This window comes from Jaculus jaculus, chromosome 2 (assembly GCF_020740685.1).
Source record: "Jaculus jaculus isolate mJacJac1 chromosome 2, mJacJac1.mat.Y.cur, whole genome shotgun sequence".
NCBI lineage: Eukaryota > Metazoa > Chordata > Mammalia > Rodentia > Dipodidae > Jaculus > Jaculus jaculus.
In genome coordinates this window covers 55,322,482-55,345,712 of record NC_059103.1, presented here as the reverse complement: position 1 = coordinate 55,345,712, position 23,231 = coordinate 55,322,482, and the positions used below count along the sequence as shown (strand labels likewise).

General features: G+C 39.5%; 1 protein-coding gene across 1 annotated transcript in view; it reads left to right on the top strand.

Moving 5' to 3' along the window:
• The window catches only part of LOC101599752 (procathepsin L-like), a 70,384-nt gene extending 50,698 nt beyond the window's left edge, over positions 1–19,686 (top strand). Inside the window, exons 4-11 of the mRNA XM_012948367.2 lie at positions 14,017–14,029; positions 16,065–16,192; positions 16,450–16,572; positions 16,663–16,809; positions 16,999–17,223; positions 17,691–17,853; positions 18,882–18,999; positions 19,587–19,686. Coding sequence (XP_012803821.2) covers positions 14,017–14,029; positions 16,065–16,192; positions 16,450–16,572; positions 16,663–16,809; positions 16,999–17,223; positions 17,691–17,853; positions 18,882–18,999; positions 19,587–19,686 — 1,017 coding nt within the window. The remainder of the gene's footprint in view (positions 1–14,016; positions 14,030–16,064; positions 16,193–16,449; positions 16,573–16,662; positions 16,810–16,998; positions 17,224–17,690; positions 17,854–18,881; positions 19,000–19,586) is intronic.
• The last annotated feature ends 3,545 nt before the right edge of the window (positions 19,687–23,231 follow it).

Here is a 23,231-nt window from a genome sequence, read left to right as displayed (position 1 = left end):
TCTTACCACTAACCTTTGGTGGGTCATCAAGTACTCTGACAGAAATCTGTCATTCTTTTAGGAAACCTTGTAGGTTTCTCTGATCAAAAGCTCATTGTGGATGATAGCCACATGATGGTACTGGGAGTTACAGGTCAGTGCCCACTAAGAGAAGGAAGAAAAAGATAACTAATATACAGGAGTTAGGGAGGAGAGAGAGAGAAAGGGAGAGGGAGGGAGGGAAAATGTAAAAGATTAAGATAAGTCTTCATCATACCCTCTCCTGTGTCTTGTAGTTCAGGTGGTCCCTGTAAGGGCCTGGTGCAGGTTCAGCCATTTGGTCTGCCTTTTAGGAAGTAGAATTTTGTCGTACCATTGCCATTTGGGTCTAGTTTTATGTTTCCCACCCCACTGATGCCCTTCCCTCCTTGTGGTGGTTTGAATCAAATGTTTCCCATAGGCTCATATGTTCTGAATTCTTGGTCCCCAGCTCATGGCAGTTGGATAAGTTTGGAGACTTGCTGCAGGAGGTGTGTTTTGGGGTATGGGCTTAAGAGTGTTGTAGCCAGCTTTCCCTTGCCATAAATAGGTTCTTGGAACAATTTCCTCTTTTTCAACATTTTAGGATGATTTGAAAAGAAGTATATAAACTAAAGGAGTTGAATGTTAAGAATAATTTAACAGTGAATCTATTTGATTCTAGGCTTTTATTTTTTTGACTGGAAGAGATTCAGTAGTTATTAAACTTTAATACCTACTCTGTGTATCCTTTAACTTTGTAATTTCTTCATTATTCAATGTTGGTAAGCAATTTGAGCACATAAAATAATTCAATTTCCAATTTATCAACTTTGTTAAAATACAGTTATTTTTTAATGCTCTCAAATGATACATTGTATTCCAGTGGAGTAAGGTTTCCAGTTAAGCTATTTCTCTTTTAAATGGGCACTCCAGGGGCTCTAGCCACTGCGAATTAACTTCAGATGCATGCACTACTTGGTGCATCTGGCTTTACATGTGCACTAGAGAATCAACCTCTGCTTATTAAGTTTTAAGGGCAAATTCCTTAGCTATTGAGCCATCTCTCTAGTCCCTATTTCACATCTTTTATGTCACCTAACCTGTTACATATTAACGTGGTTATACTTTGGTACAATTGCTTTGTTTTTTAGTCTTCATCAGAAAGATATGAATTTAAGATATGAACACATTACTCTCATCTTAGAGGATTCTAATTTGTTTGCAAAGATACACTTCCTAATGAGTTTCATATATTCCCATATCAGGCAAATTTGGACAGTCTTATGTGTTATTAGCTTCCTTCCTTTTCCTTCTTAACAGCCTTCATTTTCTCTTTCTTTTTGGTAACATTTTATTATGTTGGAATATTGACTGAAAATTAAGTGATGACCCATGACTTTCCTGTACCCAAATATCCATGTCCCTCTTTAAAGTTTTAACGTTCTATGTTATTATGGCTTTGAATACATTTTATAGAGCTAGTATATTTTCAATTTGTGTATCAGTAGCAAAACCCCACATTATCATCCCACGTTGTACAAATTTTCATAATTTTTAAATTTTTCCATGTGCTTTATCATCTATGATGAAATAGTCTATGATTTTTGTTTACACAGTACTGTGATTACTGATTCATTTCCCTGTTTCGTGTACTCTGCTACTAATGTTTTTCTATTACATGTTCTTTTTTTTTCTTAGTGTTTAAACCATTTCCAGGATTGTTCTCCTTTTAACAATTATTTCCTTCTCTCTTAAATTTCTTGTTTAGGGCTTTGATCTATCCCTTGGATTTATTTTTATATATGTATATTTTTTTAATTTTAAAATTTTTTGTAAAGGCTCTACTCCTCTCCCCCCACCCATTCTACTAGAGACCTTCCTCAGTGGGGTTGTTGGTATTCACTGTGTGGTTCTGAAAGCCTCATCTAGCCTTGGTAGGAGGGGATACTGCCTGGGGATATTCCTACCCACACTATGACAATTACAATCTTTCTGACCCTTCTTCCACAATGCTACCTAAACCTTGACAGGTAGGTTAGAAATCTGATGCGGTGTGGCTTTCTCTGTTAGCTGCTGGATTTCTGTTTTGATGGGATTTTAGTCTAGGTTTGCCATGAATTTATTACTGCTGTATCGGCACTAGATAAGCACTATGTAGCAACCCAAATCCAAATTTGTCCCAAATATGTGATTCCTATTCTATAGTACTCATATTAAAGTAGAACTTTAACAGGGCAGTCCATCACTGCAAGCATTTGTTTGTTTGTTTTGAGACTCTATAAGGCCTCATAGGTTCAACTTAGGTACAGAACTGTGAGACCTTTTTCCACCCTTGACTGAGTCACTGTGCAGGGACCAGCTTCAGACTCATATATTGTGTCAGAATTCCATGCCTGTCATGGCTAGTAAAACAGTGCAGAAGGACAAAGACCTCCACTACTATTAGCTACCTACCACAGACATAGAATGTTGGCCTAAACTTACTGCCATGGGCCATAGGTGATGCTGGACAGAATGGGAAACTAAGAGATTGAAGGTGTGTGTATCTGCTTAGTACATGACTCTGTTTTTTTTAATGTAAATACTTAAGAGTTCCAAATTTCCCTCACAGGACTGCCTCAGTGGTGTTGCATACGTTTTGATATGTTGTGTTCACATATTCATTAAGTTCTAGAAAACTTTAAAATTACTTCTTGATTTCTTCAGAGATCCACTTTTTATTCAACAATCTGTTTTTGAATCTGCCTTTGGCTTCCTTACCAAAATCCTTGTCTGTTGTGGCATCCTGGTACCACAGATTCTCAGAGACCAGGTTGTTCAGACAGCTCTCAGCATCAGTAAACTCCATCTTATTCATGCTTTCACCTGTGTACCAGTGGAGAAAGGATATGAACTACTGTGAGATGTGCTTGAACAGTTCCTTGATGGCTGTACTATTGCTGATGAAAGTGATTGCTATCTTGAGGCCATGAAAGTGGGAGGTTGCAGACAGTGGTCTTAACATTGTTGGGGATTCATTTCATGAAATAGCTGCTATTCTTGTTCTGCACATTGAGCATCTGCTTATACTCCTCCTTAATGGACATTGGTCCATGAAAGTTAGCAGCTGCAGTAAGGTAGCCATTGTGGTGGAGTTCACAGGCTGTCATCATGTTCTTGGCATTGAAAAATCTGCTAGGTGAGTTCAAGCACTTGTGAAGGCCTGATACTGCTGGCTTACATGGCTGGTGAGAAGGGCAAAGCCAGGCATGAAAAAGTAGAGGCATAACAAGGGCACCATGTTCACTTTTAACTTTACGTGGGCAGTATTGAGCTGACTAAGGAAGCAGAAGAAGGTGGTGACAGCACTCATGGTGGCAGAAACAAGGTGGATCAGTTTGGAGCTTTCTCAAAACATGTGCTTTCAATCATATATCCCTATATGGCCTATAGTGTATAGGCATCAGACAGTACATAGGGAATTTTCCATAAACGTTTACCAAGTTTGCATTTCTGAGTGCATTAGTAACTCTGTTATTACTGAGACCAAATATTTGTCAAGAAGAAACTTAGGAAGAAAGGTTTTACTTTGGCTTAATTCAAGGTTAATGTCCGTCATGTTGGTGAAGTCATGTAAGTGGAAGCGTGAAATAGCTGGTCACGTTGTATCCACAGTCGGGAAGTGTAGAGCAAGGAGTGATGCTACCACTCAGCTTCCTTTCTCTCTCTCTCTCTCTTTTTCTTTTTTGGTCTAGTCAGTTAGACAACTAGTGTCACTGGTTTATTTAATCATTAATGTAGAGCATTAAAGTCATAGTCACAATGAAAGTTTTGTTTAATATGCCAACATTTACAAATAGATTTAAATACATGTCCAATAAAACAAGGCTTATGATTATTATGTTATTGAGCAGGAATGCCCCAAATAGGAACTATTTGTCATAATACAATTCTTCCTACTATTATGGCAGTAGCTATCTGACAACTTGAAGCTTCAGAGCAATGGGAAAACCAACAAAGTCAGCGTTTGGATAAAATCTAATCATAAGTTTTAAATGGTTCACTCAGTAAAAGGATAAAACATAAAAGCTTTGTTATTTGAGCCTGTTTTCTTTTTTTGGAAATTTTACTAAGGTCAGTATTTAAACATACATCATTGTTAGCCAGAGAATTATTGTGGTAGTTTGAATGTGTATCCTCCATAGACTCAGGTATTCTATTAAACTTGTAACTTGGATCTCTAGCCACCTGGATGGAGGAGGTGTCACTGAGGGTAGACCTGGGGTCTAGCCCTAAGCTGAGTTTGGGGGCAGATATGATTTTCAGACCAAAGGTAATGCAGAGAGGTCTGAGTTCTGGTAGGTCCCTGCTGTATGCTGCCAGGTTTTGCTTGTCACTTTGGTGTTTGTTGGCTGCTGGTGGTTTTCCTCTCTGCTTGGATGTATGGAAGCAGCTTCTTTTAACACTGATGGAACTTCCCCCTGGATCTTTAAGCTCGAAATAAACCCCGTCCCCCATAAACTGTGTCTGGTTGGGATGTTCATCCCAACAACAAGGAATTGACTACAACAATAGTGAACCTGTTTTACCTGAAGATACTGAATTTTCATCTTAGGAATTTTTTTTTTCTAAAGTCAGCATCAGTTAAAGTTATCAAAAAATGTTACTATTTTTATTTATACACACATACAAAAAAGAGCATCTTTTTGAGAAAAAAAAAAAGCAGTGTATGTTTGAAGATTCCAGGCATGTCCAAGCTGACATGGTGATGCTTGCCCTCCATTCAAATGGAGAGCAGAGTTTCCTCTTAATGAGTTTCGTAGGAGGTGCTGACCTATGTTGACTTTTAGGCTGAATAAAAGTCTGGAGAAAAGTTGTATCTATACATATGAGGCTCAAGGAACATTATAGAAGAGGGACAAAAATATTGAGAGCCACATGGTGGAAAAGTGTACAGTGAGAGGTTGTGCATTCCATAGGGACTCAGTGGACCATTATTGTAACCCAAATGAAGAGGACACTCAGTGAATGGAGGTGAGGGAGAGACACATAAAAGTACAAACCAATGAGAATATGAATGATTTCAACATATGTATTAAAGTTATGTATTCAAGTCCTCAGTACAAATGAAAATAAGAGGGATGGCTTGTTCTACGCATTGTAATGCTAGGGTTCTAGCAGGTCATATATCCAACCTAGTCAGTCAAGGAAGTGCTGTGATATACTAGTGCCTTCTTCATCAAAGTCTAGATAAGAAATAAGAAAGGGACATTTTGGGGCTGGAGAGATGGCCTAGCAGTTAAGTGCTTGCCTGTGAAGCCTGAGGACCCTGGTTTGAGGCTGGATTCCCCAGGACCCACGTTAGCCAGATGCACAAAGGGGCGCATGTGTCTGGAGTTCATTTGCAGTGGCTGGAGGCCCTGGCGCACCCATTCTCTCTCTATATCTGCCTCTTTCTCTCTCTGTCTGTCGCTCTCAAATAAATAAATAAAAATAAACAACAAATTTTTATAAAAGTAAGGGACATTTCATAATATGTTTCATAAGTTGATGTACATAAGTAAATTCTTCCCTAACAAGAGTGGAGGGGTTATTCCAGTTTATGCTACAAAAGGAATATAAATACAGGGTCCTTAAGTCTAGGCACTGAATTAATCTGTTAAGGTGATGTCCCCATAGTTTAGTGATAAATGTTAAATGAAGTCAAGCAACAGAAACAAAATATGACATAATTTCACCCATATTAGGCATAAAAACATTGACCTGACACATGTGTGAATCTTTCTTGCTATGAGAAAGGCCTAATTTCCCAATTCCATCAACAGGTTCTCCTGGTACTGGATATTTTTCAGTGGGGAATACTTTAATAGCTCTTAACTGTCAAACCAGAAACTTACAACTAACAGCACAGAGTTTTGTGTGTGTGTGTGTGTGTGTGTGTGTGTGTGTGTGTGTGTGTACATGCACACACACATGCTATTTGTGATGTGCATATGGTGTTGGCATATATGTGTGCACATGTGCAGGCCCTGTTTCTTATTAGTAACAATTATTCCATTCCTTTCTTATATTTTCCTGGTTTCTAAAACTATGTGGAAGGCCAAACTCATCATCTTTTTCTTTTTTTCTATATAAAATCATTGAGGCTTTTAAGGAGTTACTTTAGGGACTTGAGAAATGTCCATCTGACCCCTGTTTTATTACCAGTTTTGCCAACTGCTTTGAGGGATCAGTGTATTACTAACACATTGCTCTGATCCTCCAGTGACCCTACTTTCTGCCAATGTATATTTATTATTGTCCTTACTCTGCTCTCTCTGTAGACATTTCAACCCAATGGGATTTGTAATTTAAGGAGTTATCTATATGAGGGTTCTTGAAGCCTCATTGCTACAGCCAATTTTAGCTTTTGTTAAATTAATCATTATAGACACAGACTAAAGAGTAACAAAATTGGACATAAACAGTTACACTAGGTAACCATTATCATAGCATACCTCATTTTGGAAGAAGGGTTTTATTGGGAAGGGAGACAGATAAGAGAGAGTAATTAAGATCAACAAAGCCAATATGCACATAGGACACTATCAAAAATTAAAGAAATGATGCTTATAATGATCAACATGAGAGTTGATATGAGAGTTTTCACTTTAGTCCTATGTGTGAAGTCAAAAGAATGGGGTGTGAGGAGGTTTACAACATACCTATGCTGCCTAAATTGATGAGTGGGAGGAAAGGACTTTAGGTCATCCTATTCTGTTCAGTGATCTCCTTTCCATTCATGTGACCACCACCCTAGCAGTTCTTAACTTGTCCATTTTTTTATATCACAGATGTGGCAAATTCATTCCAGACCAAGAAAATATAGGCTTATTTTTGGAAGAATGCTCACCAATTCTTTGTAAACTACTGGCTATCGCCTCTCAGTGGTATTGCTAGAAGTATCTGAGATACAGGGAACAAGTAAAGACATCTAGCCTGCATTTCCAGATTCTTGTCAGCCTCCAAGTAAAAATTCAGAGAGGAGGGCTGGAGAGATGGCTTAGTGTTTAAGGCACTTGCTTGTGAACCCTAAGGACCCATGTTTGACTCCAGATCCATGTAACACACAAGGTGATGCAAGAATGCAAGGCTGCACATGCGCACTAGGTAGTGCACACTTCTGGAGTTTGATTGCACTGGCTGGAGGCCCTGGAGCACCAATTCTCTCCCCCACCTTACTCCCTCTCTCTCATAAAAAACCACCAAAAAATTCAGACAGGAAATCAAAGTCAAGTATTCAGAAGTTTTATTATATAGCTAAGTGCCCACCCAAGGGGTTAGTCAGGGATTTAAAATTGAATATCACTGTTACAGTGTTTCCTTGGTGCACTGTACTAATCCCTGGATATACAATAGAAAGTTAGTTTCCTAATAGCATGACTTAACAAGGAATACTTTATTTCTTTGTCAGATCTGGGTGCAACATTGATGTCCAGACTCTCTTTTCTAATGTCACACACTTCGGTTTGAGGAATGCTGGTCCTATATCTAGATAGCACTTGGTATTTAGGCAGGAAACAATGGTGATTTTTCACATTCATTCTTGGATGTTGTTTTATTTTTTTGTCATACTCCTACTTAAGTGTTTTATTTATTTATTTATTTTTGGTATTGCTCATTTCTTTAGTTGGTTGATATTTAAAAGAAAGAAAGAAAGAAAGAAAGAAAGAGAGAAAGAAAGAAAGAGAGAGTATGCATATGTATATGTGTGTGTGTGTGCGTGTGTGTGTGTGCGTGTGTGTGTGTAAAGTTGAATGTAGGTATAGCTCAGCCATAAGGAATGTGTGGAGGCCATTGTGCAGCTTATATTTGGGTCCTCATTTTTCTGCCTCATTTGAGACAGAATTTCTCTCTGCCTGTCTATCTAGGCTGTTATTACTTTTCAGCTCTTGAAAATTCACCTGTCTTCACTTTCCATCTCACCATCAGTGTATGTGGCTACAGAAGCTCTCCATGGCATCCTGCCTTTTGCAAAGGTCTGCATATCAAATGTGACTTGAGTGCTGAGTGCTTTATCCATTAAGTTATCTCTCCAATCCCCAATGTGTCCTTTAACCTTCTCCCTTTTGATCTTCCTCTTTCTTGATCAGCTTCTATTTGAGGGCCAAATTTTCTATAAACTTTTTTTTTTCTCTGAGTCAACCTACTACTTTACCTTTTGGCTTATTTGATTTTTAGCTTCTGTGAATTTTTTTGTCATATTTTTGTGACACATGAAACAAAGGGAGCAGCTGCATCTATGAGAAGATAGATTTCAGGGTTAGTGATTTTCATAGGGGTCTATTGAGAGAAGTCCTTGGGGGCCTTGCTCAGAATAGTGACTGTGCACTAACAAGCAGAATGCCATTTGCTAACATTAGAAACATTACCTCTTTGGAGAAGCCACATTGTATAACTGCTGAAACTTGGCTTCATCTACCTAATGATTCATCTTTGTTCTGGAACCAATTGTCAGCATCATTTTCATGGTCAGTACTAATTAGTGTTTGTCGAGAACACACAAAATACAGTGTATTAAAGTAACTACTAGCATCTCTACACTTGAACATTGAAGAGATCTAACACACCTATATCCTAGCCTATGTGAATCTCTTATGGTAGGATAAATTCACAGGTAGTCCCATGGAACACTGAAGTGACCATTCTTTGCTTAAACATAAGAGGCAGCATGTGGTCTTCCTACCACAAACATGGAGAGAAAGGCACCTAGTCTCTCTAGGGATCCCCAATCAAGATTTAGAAAGACATTTGTTGTCCCCAAAAGGAAACTCTCTAGTCTTCATAATGCTTTGGTTGGGTGAGTGACCTGAGGCCCCTAAAGCACTGGGATACTGGCCAACTCCAAGAAAATTCAGGTCACACCATAAAGAAACAACACATATGAAATTATCTTAGAAATACTGTTGTTTCCAATAATAGAGATTGTATTTGGGCCTCGGAGTTAAGGCAAGGCCATTTTCCTCCATAGTCACCCTCCTAAATCCAAATTTCTATTTACTGCTTTATCCTTTCTATTTACTCCTTTACCAGGAAATAAAAACGACATGAGTGAACAAAATCTTATTTATGGCTACTTGAACCAAGAGAGGAGAATACTTCTAAGCAGTTTACAAGATTCAAATGGTTTGCATAGTGATTCTAAGTCCTGTAATGTTGACAAACTCTATTAAGCATCACAAGTCAAGTCCTTGTCAACTTAACACTCACAGGTAATACTTTGAATCCATCACCTTCCACCATTTGTTCCCATAGGCTCATAGTCACGTCACAATGCAAAGCTGTCCCAATCCAATATAAATGTTCCTACAGACTTTATTTTACACATTCCAACACTGTTTAAAAGGTCAAAGACTTACCTGACACTGAAGGCAGTCCCTTAACTGTGAGCCCTGTAAGATCAAATCACAAGTTACATACTGCCACCATATAATGGTACAGAATAAATATTCTTATTCCATAAGTTAGTAGTGGAGACATATTTTGGGGGACAGTATCTTGGTCCTGGTCCTCACTTCTGTATCCCTATATAGTTCCTGTTAACCATGATGTGAAGAGTCTCATCCATTTTCTTATTCTGCCATCATGTTCCATCTCACCCAGGTCCACAATCAAAGGATCCAAGCACAATAGACAGAAACCATGTGTCCTGGTTAATTTCTTGATCAAAGCATGAATCTAGTAAAATACATCTCTCTTAGGCAGGCTTGTGCGGGAGTTTCTGGTAAGGATTAACTAAGGGAGGAATATCTTTAACCCACTGGACAGCACTCCTAGAAGTTACAGAAAAAAAAGGCAGTTCCTTTTGATTATACTCTTGCTACTTCCAGATGAGTACATCCACCCTGTCACTTCTACTCATTTTGGACATTGGAGTCAACCTTCTTTATTCTGCCAACATGGACTGAAAATCAGTGGCTCTGGAGAAATCCCCCAGGCCTTCTGTTCCAAATTGGGACTGCTGATGTTTACAGTCTTGTAACTGAGCAGTTTTCAGGTTCTGAGACATTCTAGCCTACTGAATTCTATTGTTTGGATGGCCAAACTGTATCTTTTAAGCTATAGTAAATTCCCTATATCATAAGTATTCATTCTGTCAGTTCTATTCCTCTAGATAATCCTGGCTAGTATGGTCACCTTTACTCCTGAGGTCATCATCAGGTGCTCTGTGTTGGATCTTGAGATTCAAAAGCAGTTATTATTAAAATTTGAGACTAGAGGCTGGAGATATGCCTCAGTGGTTAAAAATACTTGATTGCAAAGTCTGATGGCCCAGTTTCAATTCCTCAGTATACACAAAAAGTTAGATGTACAAAGTGTCTGGAGTTTGCTTGCAGCAATATTAGGCCTGGCACATTTTCAACCTCTGTCACTTTATCTCTCTCTCCTTGAAAATAAAATAATAACAATCCTTTTTAAAAAACTGAGACTAAATACCAGGTCACTACAGAGTGAAATGGGACAGAACAAAGTGACAGATCGTGGCCCTTACTGTTTAGACACAAGCAATATCCTTGATGAAGGGAACCAGGTAGCCCTCACCAGAATGATCTTTAAATAGTGAGCATTTGGGTGGAATTTGTTTAATGTCATAAAGGATTCTCTTTTTTCCTGTAAAAATCTGGGGAACAAGAATGGGCCACACCTTAGGGTGTCTTGCCATTGGAAACAATATTGGCTGTATGCACATGTTGCCGTCAGATTCGCATTGCTGGTAGAAATCACACAACCAAGAGCAACTTGTGGGAAAAGAGGTTTATTTTGGCTTACAGGCTCGAGGGGAAGCTCCACAATGGCAGGGGAAAACAATGGCATGAACAGAGGGTGGCTATAACCCCCTGGCCCACTTAGGTAGACAATGGCAACAGGAGAGTGTTCCGAACACTAGCAAGGGAACACTGTCTATAACACCCATAAGCCCACCCCCAATAATGCATTGCTTCCAGGAGACATTAATTCCCAACTGCCATCAGCTGGGGAGAACAGCCTTTAGAATACTAAAGTTTATGGGGGCAACTGAGTCAAACCACCACATTCTGCCCCTGGTTCCCATAAATTGATAACCATACATGATGTAAAATGCAATGCATTCATTCATCTTTAAAAGTCCCCAAAGTTTTTATCAATTACAATGATGTTCATATATCCCCATAGTCCAACAACTTTTAACTGAGCCATAATACCAAAATATAACCTCAAAAATTCATAATGACACAGAATAAACATTCACACTGCAAAGGATGGCACTAGACATAGCAAAGAAATACAGAGCAATACATGATTTAAACAGGGCAAACACCAAACTCTGTAGCTCCAAGTACAACAACTCTAGCCAGTGACAAGTCTCCACGTCCAATAACTATAACCAGCAACAAGTCTCTGGAGTTTCAATGAGAGCTGCTTTCATCCCACCTGGAATGTCCTCTGCAAGCTTTCTTCCATTTTACCTCATTTTCTATCAACTTATGTAAAGATTTGGGATCCCTCAAGATGGGTGATTAATTGTAAAATATGCCTCTGGTTCCACTGGAAAGTGAAGGCTCTGTGGGACAAGACTTGATCAGTACTGATCTGATTAACCAAAAAGGCCTTGTCCTCCCACTTTTCCTTATATCAGATCTTGGGAATAGAGTGTTGGCATCAAGCCTTCCTCTTCAGTGATTCTCCAAAGGAAGTTGGTATACAATGCTGTTCCTCGAAGATCTTGGGGAGTGGGAGTAAAGAAACACAGGGACTGTATGGAGGAAGTGATTTTCTGTTCTTCTGTCATCCTTCTTGAATCTATTGTATTGGGCTGTGTGCTAATGAATCAACATGAATTAGCCTTAGCCCATTCCCCGTCCCAATGGAGCTTACACTCAAATTGAGTGGTGGTGGTTGGTGGGGAGTCACCTCTGTTTTGTGAAAAAAAAAATTGTGTGTTTTGTGAATTTCTTGGAACAAACTGAACCGCTTCATCCTGAGGGGGGCTCTTCAGGGATTTCAAATTGAAACATCTACTACTTTAGAGTCAGGAACTTCTGAAACCCTTAAGGCTTAGTAAGGAATAAAGACTCTGGATATAAACACCACAAGTCTGAAAGTTCCTGAAACTTACAAGATCCCCAAAGCAGCTCTCATGGTTCATGATTAATGATGGCCATCTACCTGAATTCGCAAATAAACCCAAGTTCAAGAAATGTTTGTACTGAGATTGAGGTGCATGCACATGTGTTGTGGACGACTCCGGGGAGGACGCGTCCATCTGTGAGGACCTGGCTGTGGGGAGCTGCAAGCGCTGCTGGAGCAGGATCCTGCGTGGTGCTGATGATGCAGATGGAGCTTCACTGCACCGCACTGAGGGCCAGGCACTGAGCCCTCCAGCCACGCTCCTGTCCTGTGCAGGCCCAGGGACAGCGCCTCCCAGCTTCAGTGTGGCTCAGAATCCCTGCTCTGTACCAAGGGGCCATTTGGCAAGACAGCCTACTCCCGACCCCCAGTATAACACTGGGAAAAGAAAGACACACAAACTACTGTTCAGAGAAAATTAACTCACAGCTAAGAGGATAGGGATAATGACCACTGTGGTAAGATCCTGAAGTAAGGGAGAGAGTAGGTTCAGCACCACATGCAGATGGGCAGGAAGATTTTATAGCCAAGGTGCAGGATAGAGCTGTGTAGATGGAGAACTATTTTGAAGAAGCTTAAGGGATGAGGGAGATTCTGACTAAGCCTACAGGATTCTTGGTTAAGACAGGCCAGGTGAGCATACTTTGCCTGGGGCATGGTGGATGGAGGAAGAGGATCCTAATGAGAAGTGTAGTGTAATCAGACAGCCAAAAGAAGGGTCCACTGAACTAAGCAGGATGTTTGGCTAAAACTGGATGTCACAAGGAAGTACTTAAAGAAGATTGTGGATCACTCAGGAGTTTGAGGTAAGGAGGACCAAGAATTTTGTTTTAAATATTTTATTTATTTATTTATTTGACAGAGAAAGAGGGAGAGAGAGAGGGAGAGAGAGAGGGAGAGAGAGAGAGAGAATGGTCCCACCAAAGCCTCCAGCCACTGCAAACAAACTCCAGACGCATGCGCCCCCTTGTGCATCTGGCTAACGTGGGTCCTGGGGAATCTAACCTGAGTCATTTGGCTTTGCAGACAAGTGCCTTTAACTACTAAGCCATCCTTCCAGACCCCATGAATTTTTTAACAGATTTTGTTTGAGATATATTTCAATGACTCACAGCAATAATAATTTCTTTCACACTCTTGCTTAAATATCTCCTACATTTAGATAGTTCCCATTTAATACTTGATGTGAGCACACTGTGCAGTATAGTTACAGATAAGTGGAATATACTTCTAGAGGAAGCAATGGAAAGCCCCATAATAATGAAAACATAAAATATGAAAAAATAAAATGAGATACATAACCATATAGTAAGGAAATTTTGATGCATACTTTTAGGATACATTTGTCACTTAATGGTCACAACTTTTAATACTCTTACAAGGGCAATTTCATTTTAACATGGCTATAGTAGGAGAAAAGTACTAATCCCATAAGAACAGGTAAATCATACACAGAGAAAATAAAGTAGTGGGTGCTGGCCTTGGCAGGAAGAGGATAGAGATGAGATTTCACAAAGATCTATGGAGGTAATGGTTGCAAAGCAATGTGGATGTCCATAATAACATTGAGTTGAGTACCTAAAACAGTTCAGTACTATCTTGAATGTAATGTGCATTTTACTACAGTGATCAAGATGGTGGATCTAATTGTGTTTCTAGATCAAGTTAATCCCAAGTAGAACTCAGTTCATTAGTAAAAATGCACTATTATTCCATTTTTTATCAAAGAAGTCCCAATATGCCTAAATATATCATTTTATAACATTATTAAATTATAGAGGTTTACAATATTTCTGGGCTATATTCTCTCCTTATTTTAGAGCAAATATCTACAACTATATTTTTCTATAACCGTAAGGTTCTTCAAATTCTCTTTATCTTAAATTCTAGCATTTAATGGAAAGTAAGTTGTTTAGTTCTTAAGATGGACATTAGCAAAAAAACATAATATAAAATGCAGAAAAAGAGAAATTCAAGTAGTTCCCAAAGTTGTTGGTTACTTTTCTTCATGTTTTCACCAAGGTTTTGCTAAAGTTATAGGAACAGGAGAAATCCCAGAATATGGAGTAGAGGAAATGATGTATTCCAAGTGTCAAACTATCTCAGGAGATCTCCTCATCACAGTCTTTTCCTTTTCCCCCCTTAGGGTTTGAACTTGGCCATCTACTCGCTATTTGGGAATCATCTTCACCAAATGATCTTTGTGACCCCCAGTGGTTCCACCCTGACACTAGGAAAGAATGTACTCCAGACCTGTATTCCATCTTAGTTGTGCACTACATTTGAATGCACAGCACTGCAGGGACAACTTCTTCTTCCAAAGAAATATCAGAGTTATACTGAAAATCCACAGAATTAGCTGGAAACGTGTTTGTCTAGAGCCATCCACCAAGCTCAATGGACTGATATTTCGTGACCCAAGGCATCAAGGCTGGGTCCTTGCCTTCCTCTGACATGGGTGCTGTGCTCATCTCCTCATTGTCCACTTTGGCAATCCCAACACGTGCTTCCAGGATAGGGTGGGTCACAATCTGAGCACTTGCCTGAAGTCCTAGAGTCTGGATGGAGGTTAGTCCAGTGGTTCACACAGCCAATCACAAGAAAGGCATGATTGAGAGGTGGAGCCACCTGTGCAAATGGATTTAAAGCCTGGGACAGTTTCAACTGGGACAGATCCATAGATCTCATCTACCTCTGAAAAGCTGGAGTGTACTTTCACAGCAGAGGAAACCTCAGGTGAGGGTCCCCTCAGCCCTGGCGAGGTTGGGAACTGAGCGTGGACAGGGGAACTGGAGAGACACCCTGGAATAGGCTGTGAGCCTCACTAGGAGTGAGGACATCTACCCAACTGCTCTAGTCCAGGTTTTAAGAAGTGGAAGAGGGTTGATAGATAATCCAGGGAGGGAACCAGTCTTCTCAGGGGTCCCGGATTGTGCAGGGTCAGAGTAAGTGCAAATCCTAGCTGAACAAAAGGAACGGTCACCCTGTCCCTGGCACACTGGCTGCCAGGTCTACTGCTCTCTGTTCCAATAAGAATCATCCTCTTGCACTTCACCAACAGGTAGAGTGCTTTGTTCTCAGCTGCCATGTGCAGAGGGGAGCAGCTGCTGTCATGCCCCAGCCAGGCCCTACCTGGCAGACCTCTCCAAGATCTGAAGCTTGATCCTTAGGTATTGATGGCATTTGAACTTTAGATCAAATCTCTATTAGAGAAGTGTGAAACAAATCCTAGGCCAATTATGTCTAAAGGCCCTAGCTATTGCTTTTTAAATTCTTGAACAGAAGGTACTTTAGCATCCATCTAATAACTGAAGTTCACAGTGTTTCCACTGTTTTTAGCCCCAGAGACCTGAGCATCTGCTCCCCATCCAAATCAGCTTATCAAGTCCCTTGAAAGGATACTTTTATAACTCAAACCTATCCCTCACCATCTCCATGGGATTTGGATGCAAGGAAACACCTTTAAAAGTTTATCCATCTTCCCAGCCCTTAGAATAACTCAAATAATATTATTCTAACATTGTGGTCCTAATTTCTCTGAAAGATTTCTGAATAAGGCCCTCTTTAGCTATAGATTAGCCAGCAAGAAGCTATCAAGTGGTCTCCAACTCTCATGGTTCTTTTTGTTTGTACTTGGATTCAGATGTTGCACTTGTTACACTCTTTATTAGGTGAACTCATTACCATTTGTAGAACACCTGGGCCAACAATATCCTAAGTTCCTAGTTGTTGCAAAATGGCATTCCTTCTTTTTCTTAATTACTTATCAGTTATCACAGTATCCCAGTTCTTAGAATGCTGAGAAACTTCTTAACAGCTTGGTAGCCTGTGCATACTCCTCCATATGTCTGCTTAGCCATTTTTACATTTGGTCATTTTAGTAGTCTTTTCTTTCTTCTTGAAAGACTTGTGTATCTCCACCCCTCTAGGATTTTGAGAAATGCCTCCTCTTTGTCTCTTGATACCTCTTTATGTGGTAATGGCCTCAGCCACTCCAACACTTGACCCTAGTTTGGATGCTCAATGGCTCAATTGGAAGAGAAGTCATGGGAAAACCTACACGGAGGTATGTAACCTAGAAACTGCATGGAGGAAGCCCAGAGTGAATGACCCCTGGTATGAAGAGTTTAATGAGATAGCACAGGATTTAGAAGTCAGTAAATGACACCATTGTGAGCACAATGTTTCAAGCATCTCTTTTTTCACTGGTCATGTGGAATGGCTTCCTGAACTATACAAGATCCACCTTACCTGTGACACCAGGTCCACATGGTCAGCTTGTGTGATATTTTATACAAAAAAAGGCCTTTTATTTATTTCTAGAGTGAAGAGCACCACAGGAGAGCCGTATGGGAGAAGAACATGCAGATGATTGAGCTGCACAATAGGGAATATAGTGAGGGGAAGCACAGCTACACCATGGAGATGAACGCCTTTGGTGACCTGGTGAGTGTGACGTGGATTCCTTAGCTCTGTGTTTCTTCCCTGAAACTCTTTACAAGTCTGTTGCTCTTTAATATTTTGTTTTTCTTAAAGAACAGTACAGAATTTGAGAACATAATGGGTGACACTGAAATTGAGCCAATCAGTACAGGGAAAGTATTCCAGAAACGTCAGGTTCTTGTACTACCCAAAATTGTGGATTGGAGGAAGAACGGCTATGTGGCTCCAGTATTCAGTCAGGTATGACAGTATCATTGTGAAAACTTTCCCTTACCCCATAGGAACCAAGAAAGAATTCATGCCCTTGCTTTGGTCAACGGTGAAGTAAAATTCTTTTCATAATTTAATAATAGTTTTCGGCTATGTGAATTGTTGTCAGAGTTGCTATTTGTTTCATCTGTGAATAACAACCTTTTCTTCTGTGTTCAGGGACCATGTAAATCTTGCTGGGCTTTTAGTGTGGTTGGTGCCCTAGAAGGTCAGATGGCCCGGAAAACAGGGAAACTGGTCTTATTAAGTAAACAGAACCTGGTGGACTGCTCTGGATCTCATGGTACTCGTGGCTGCAAGGGGGGCAGAATGTCATACGCCATCCAGTATATAATGGACAATGGAGGCATTAACACAGAGAGTTCCTATCCATATGAAGGAAAGGTAAATGGAACCCCTCTGTTGGTGATCCTCTCACTTTAAGGAAGGGGAACAATTGCAGAGACAGTCAGGGAACTTCTGAATTCACATTGAGATGTGAGAATCTGTCTCCGTAAAGTACTGGTGCCGTTATAATATTACCAGCCTTTGCACAGTTCTCTGAAGTCAGGGCTTCCATAGAGCTGATGCTGCTTCTACACATCATGGAGAATGCGGAAACCACTCCACATGTACTACAGAGTTCTCCTCTAGGAACATTTCTTCTGCATAGGGAGATCTATGGGGTCTTACTGCAGATATGTGAGTTAATCCTCAGTTCCAGATCGGCCATAGCATTCCCTGCCTGGGGTGATTTATCACGAGACAGACTGGGATCCTCAGCTGCACAGTGCTGAGTGCTGTGCTTGTAACTTGTGTCCGCAGGAGGTAGATGGTGGTAACCACGTCTCTTCCCTCTTTGTCTTTATAAGGATGGACCCTGCAGGTACAAACCTGAGAATTCTGCTGCTAATGTCACAGGCTTTGTGAGATTGCCACCTCGTGAAAATGCCCTGATGCATGCGGTGGCAACTGTGGGACCCATCTCTGCTGCAGTTTTCAGTGGCCTCAACTCTTTCCAGTTCTATAAACAAGGTAAGCATATTCCATGCTGGTAACTCCTGAAGAAAAAATTGTAACATCACAGCATATCACTTAATAAAGCTGTTTGATGTACAAAATATAATGTACATGTTTGAGTCCATAAATTTGCAGTGGTTATGTTTGTTGTGTCCACTAGACTTTACCTCAAGCATATTTCCATGGATGTGAGTACTTAATATCTTTTAAATATATTATGTAGTTTAATTTATTCCAAATTTCTATGTTGGTAGATTTTTAAATTTTTACTTTTAGCTTATTTCTTTAAGTAAATTTTCAATAAATCTCTTCATATAAGTAACTTTGTGTTCTGTGCTATTTCCTTGCACTTTTCATCTACAAGTACAAATACAAGATTTCAAAGAGTATTCTTATATACATCTAGGCAAGTAGTTTTCACCATGATATATCTCAATTTTTAGTTCTGCATTTATCTTTTTAACTTATTTTTATTAGTTATGGACATACTTAGTATGCAAACAACACATGTTAGTACCATCCTTTCCCTCATCTCTGCCTCTTTTCCAAAGAGACCCTCCTAGTTGAAGATGCAAGTCAACCCCATGGGGATTGTGGGTAGTGCATTGTGGGGGCAGTAGTCAGTTATGGGGGAGAGGCAATGTCTCTGTGCATAATATCACAACTTGTGGCTCTAACAATCTTTTCGCACCCTCTTCCACAAAATTCCCTGAGCCATGTTGGGTGCATTTTAAGTCTACTTCAGTGATGGGCTCTTAGGAGACTCTGGATCTCTGCTTTGGTAGTTATTGAATGTCCTCCATGGCTGTAATGCTCACACAAGTGCAGTATTGGCATACAGCCATGGTGGGTAACCAACTGTTCTTAGTTCTGCATTTTTATCAGAAACTATACCAGTAGTCATGATAATAATGACTGTATTATTGAGTCTTCTCTGGGGTTTATGTCATGTTAGTGAACTTAGAAATGTTTGTCTTATTGTTGGTGACAATGTCACAAACAGGTTCCTAGAGCTGATCATCCAGCTTTTATTTTATTTACAGGCATTTATTCTGATCCACGATGTGTCTCCAAGCCTCTGACACATGCGGTTCTGGTGGTTGGCTATGGTTTTGAAGGAGAAGAATCAGACGGCAAAAAGTACTGGCTGATTAAGAACAGGTACAATTGGACAAAATTAGGAACCTTTGAAATTCCTAAAGAAATTGCTGTGGCAGTCAATATTTGGGTAGAAGTCCTAGAAATGTTGTTCCTCCTTAGGTCAAACACCCAACTCTTAGTGTATGGTAATAACACTAAGATTCTGTCACAGGCTGGGTGTGGTGGCGCATGCCTTTAATCCCAGCACTCAGGAGGCAGAAGTAGGAGGATCCCCATGAGTTCAAGGCCATCCTGAGACTGAATTCTAGGTCAGCCTGAGCTAGAGTGAGACCTTCCCTCAAAAAAAAAAAAAAATTCTGTCACAGGCTTTCCAGTTTATTGATATGGTATTTGTACAACTGAATCTCTAAATTCTGACAAAATTCTTAACTCTAAACTGCATGTGAGTGGAAAGACTTGTATCCTTCCTCCGTCTTGGATTTTTATACTCCTGTGTACAGTAATTGTTTATATTCAGAAAATGAACATCCATCTTTTTTGATCCTTTCTGTTATGAGTGGGCTCTAGTTCCATGTTTAAATGAAGTATTGTAATAAAACCATTGTGTTGTAGTCTATTAAGTGGAAACCTTGCTCTTTTTTTTTCAGCTGGGGTAAAATATGGGGCATGCGTGGTTACATGAAATTAGCCAAAGACAAGAACAACCTCTGTGGAATTGCTTCAAAAGCCATATATCTCACTGTGTGAACGCAGTACTATGACAAGGAAGGGCTCGATTGGACACAACATGCACTAAGAAAGGTCTTCCTCTCACTCACTGACCTGTGCTGTAAGGGGCACAAGATCTGAGTGACTAGATATCCACATTGTAATGCAATTTCTGTGTCATAATTGTTCTAGTAAAACATTGTTATTACTTTTAACTATGTTACAAATTCTTTATATTAATGCCTCCTATGATGAGTTTGAATTTTTATTTTTAAAAGAATGTTCCAAAATATGCATTTAAAAATAAAACACTTTCAAATGTACTGTTCTGGAGTCATTCTTTCTGTTCAGTGCTTTCTAACATATTCAAACGTGTATCATGTAGCAATCTCTGTTAACTTTGAATGTCAGTACCTTTGGTCAATAGTAGCTTAGCTTGACAGTTCTGTTTTTATTGCTATTGAGGAAATTCCATACTGCTTTTCACAATGCTTGTACTAATTTACATTCATAAAAACAATACCTTTTTAATATAATTAATTAATTAATTAATTTGACAGAGAAAGAGAGAGAGAGAGAATGGGTACACCAGGGCCTCCAGCCTCTGCAAAGAAACTCTAGATGCATGTGCCCCCTTGTGCATCTGGCTAACGTGGGTCCTGGGAAATCATACCTGGGTCCTTTGGCTTGGCAGAAAAATGCTTTAACCACTAAGCCATCCCTCCACCCCATAAGAACAATATTTTAAATTTCCATTTTTCTCATCTTTATCCACATTAAGATTTTTTAAATATGTTTTGTTGGTAATGATATGACTGAGATACTACATAAAGTATATTTGCATTATTATGCCCTAATAATTAGTGATGTACAGCAATTTTCACACATTTATTAGCCATCTGCATATTTTGAGATATATCCATTTAGATCATTTGATGACTCATTTAAAAAATTGACTTACTTTCTTGTGATTTACATATTTTAAATCCTTTTATATATCTGATGTTAAATCTTAATCCTAATCTAATATATAATCTTCAGAGATTTTCTGCTGCTGTGTGGATTGTCTTTTGACTTTGTAATTATTTTACTATATTGTGCAGAAGGTGTATAGTTTAATATAAGTCCATTCTTCAATTTTCCCATGTTTTCATGAGTATAAAAGAATTATTTCCTATGCTACCATAAAATTCTATATCCTGAAAGACTGAAAGGTTAAACCTTCATCAAGTCCTTAGAGGGAACATCTGAATCACAGGGCCTTGGAGATGATATGTTGAAAACTAACCTTAATCTTCTCCTGTTTTTTTTCTCTCTCTCTCCTTCTTCTCTCTTTCTCTTTTATATTACCTATCTTTTTCTTCCTTCTTTTCCATTGGCACTGGACTCTTAACTCCCAGTACCATCATGTGGTTAACATCAACAATGAGTTGATCAGAGAGATCTACAAGGTTTCCTGAAAGCAGATTTCTGTCACAGTACTTGAAGACCTACCAAAGGCTAATGGTAAGACCCTACTGCCAAAGACACCATATGCCATTGGTACAGAACATGGAGTGACCTGGCTGGAATGTGGAAGAGAGGCAGTTCCCAGACAGTTAGCTCATCTAGTACAGAAGGTGCTACATGAGCAACTGTGGGAAAATGACCAATATATGTCCAAGAAATTTGTGCTCTAAGCTACTCAGCAGCAAACAACCTGACATGATGCTCACACAAGTGCAATAGTGGCACACAGCCATGTTGGATAACCAACTGCTCTTGAATTGGCTAACAGATCTGCTCAGTAGACGGGAACCCATAGCTGGAACTGGGAAACAAGTCAGAACCATATCCAAAAGATGAGCCTGCTCTCCAATATCAAGCTCGCACCAATCTTGGGCTATAAGAGGGCCTACCCCTATTAAATTCTCTCTAAAATAGTAATGGTTATCCATTTATCTGCCATTGACTTAACTCTCCATTGGAGAATTTGCTTCTCTTTTCCAGATGGAAGCAGAACTTGAGGAGACAATCAGCCCATCACACCTCATCAGGGCCCTGGCTGAAGCAATAGAGTAATTTGGGAAATGAGCAAGAATGCTACTTTCTTGGTGAACCTCGTACCAGCACAAGAGTGAAAGAGATAGACACAGAGAACACTCAACTCCTACCAAACCAGATATCCAGAAACACAGAGGTTCCCAAGACCTCATTACTGAAGTAGACCTAAAATGAACCCAACATGGTTCAGGGAAATTCATGGAAGAGGGGGAGGAAAGACTGTTAGAGACACAAGTTGGGACATTATGCACAGAGACATTACCACTTCCCATAAGTGACAGCTAACTCCATAATGTACGACCCATATTCCCCAACAAGAAGAGTCCCTTTGGAGGTGGGAGGACAAGGAGGAGGCTAATGATGGTACCAACATGGCTGTATACACAGTGTATATAACTAATTTAAAAATTAGTAAAATAGAAAAAAATCATTGCCTATAACAATTTCTTAAAGAATTTCTCCTATATTTACTCTACAAATTCCATAGGGCTTAGGTCTTAAGTTTTTACATGTATATTAGTATGTATATGCATATACAAGTACTCAAATGTCTATGGGTTTATACATGTGTGCAGTTGTATATGTACGTATGTACAAAGAAGGCCAGAGATCAACTTTGGTGTCGTTCTGGGTTTTTTTTTGTTTTTGTTTTTGTTTTTCGAGGTAGGGTCTCACTTTAGCTCAGGCTGATCTTGAATTCTCTATGTAGTCTCAGGGTGGCCTCGAACTCACAGCAATCCCCCTACCTCTGCCTCCCAAGTGCTGGGATTAAAGACGTGCACCACCATGCCCAGCTCTTAGTGTCTTTCTTAATTGCTCTTCTCCTTTTTGAGACAGGATCTTTCACCAAACCAGTACTGGGATTTCAGGCATGGGCCTCTATATCCAGCTCTTATGTAAGTTCTACGTCTGGAATTCATTTTTTCATGCTTACACGAAAAACACTTGTCTGAATGGTTCATATCTCCACTCTAAGCTATGTTCTTGATCCATTTTATGAGTTTTTTCTTGTATATGGTGAGAAATAGATTTCTAGTCACATTCTTTTGTTGCTTTTCATTTATTTATTAAAATTTGAAAGTTTTGCATGGAAAGTGTTGGGTTTTATTATGGTATTTTGATACATGCATGTCATTATAATTTATTCTCATTCATCTCCCTTCCCTAATGATTGTCTCCATTTCCCTTATGTTTCTTTTGCTTATGCTTTTCCTCTACCCTAGTTAATCCTCACTTCTATGTTCATACCATGTGAGTTCCATTATTCACTTCTCCACTTATGATCTCACCCTCTGTTGTTAGGGTTTCCTTCCTGATTTAATTATGTACACACATATACACCCATCAAGATTTCATACAGAACAGTTGTCAACTTGACAGGAATCAAATTGACTCAGGAAATAAACCAGTTCAGCTCTTTTTACCTCCTCCATGCGTCTGTGATACTGTAACTTTGGCTTCCTCCTCCTTGACATCCTGTGCCTGACATGATGGAATAATCCTTGAAACTAAAGTCAAAATAAATCCCTTCCTTCCTTATA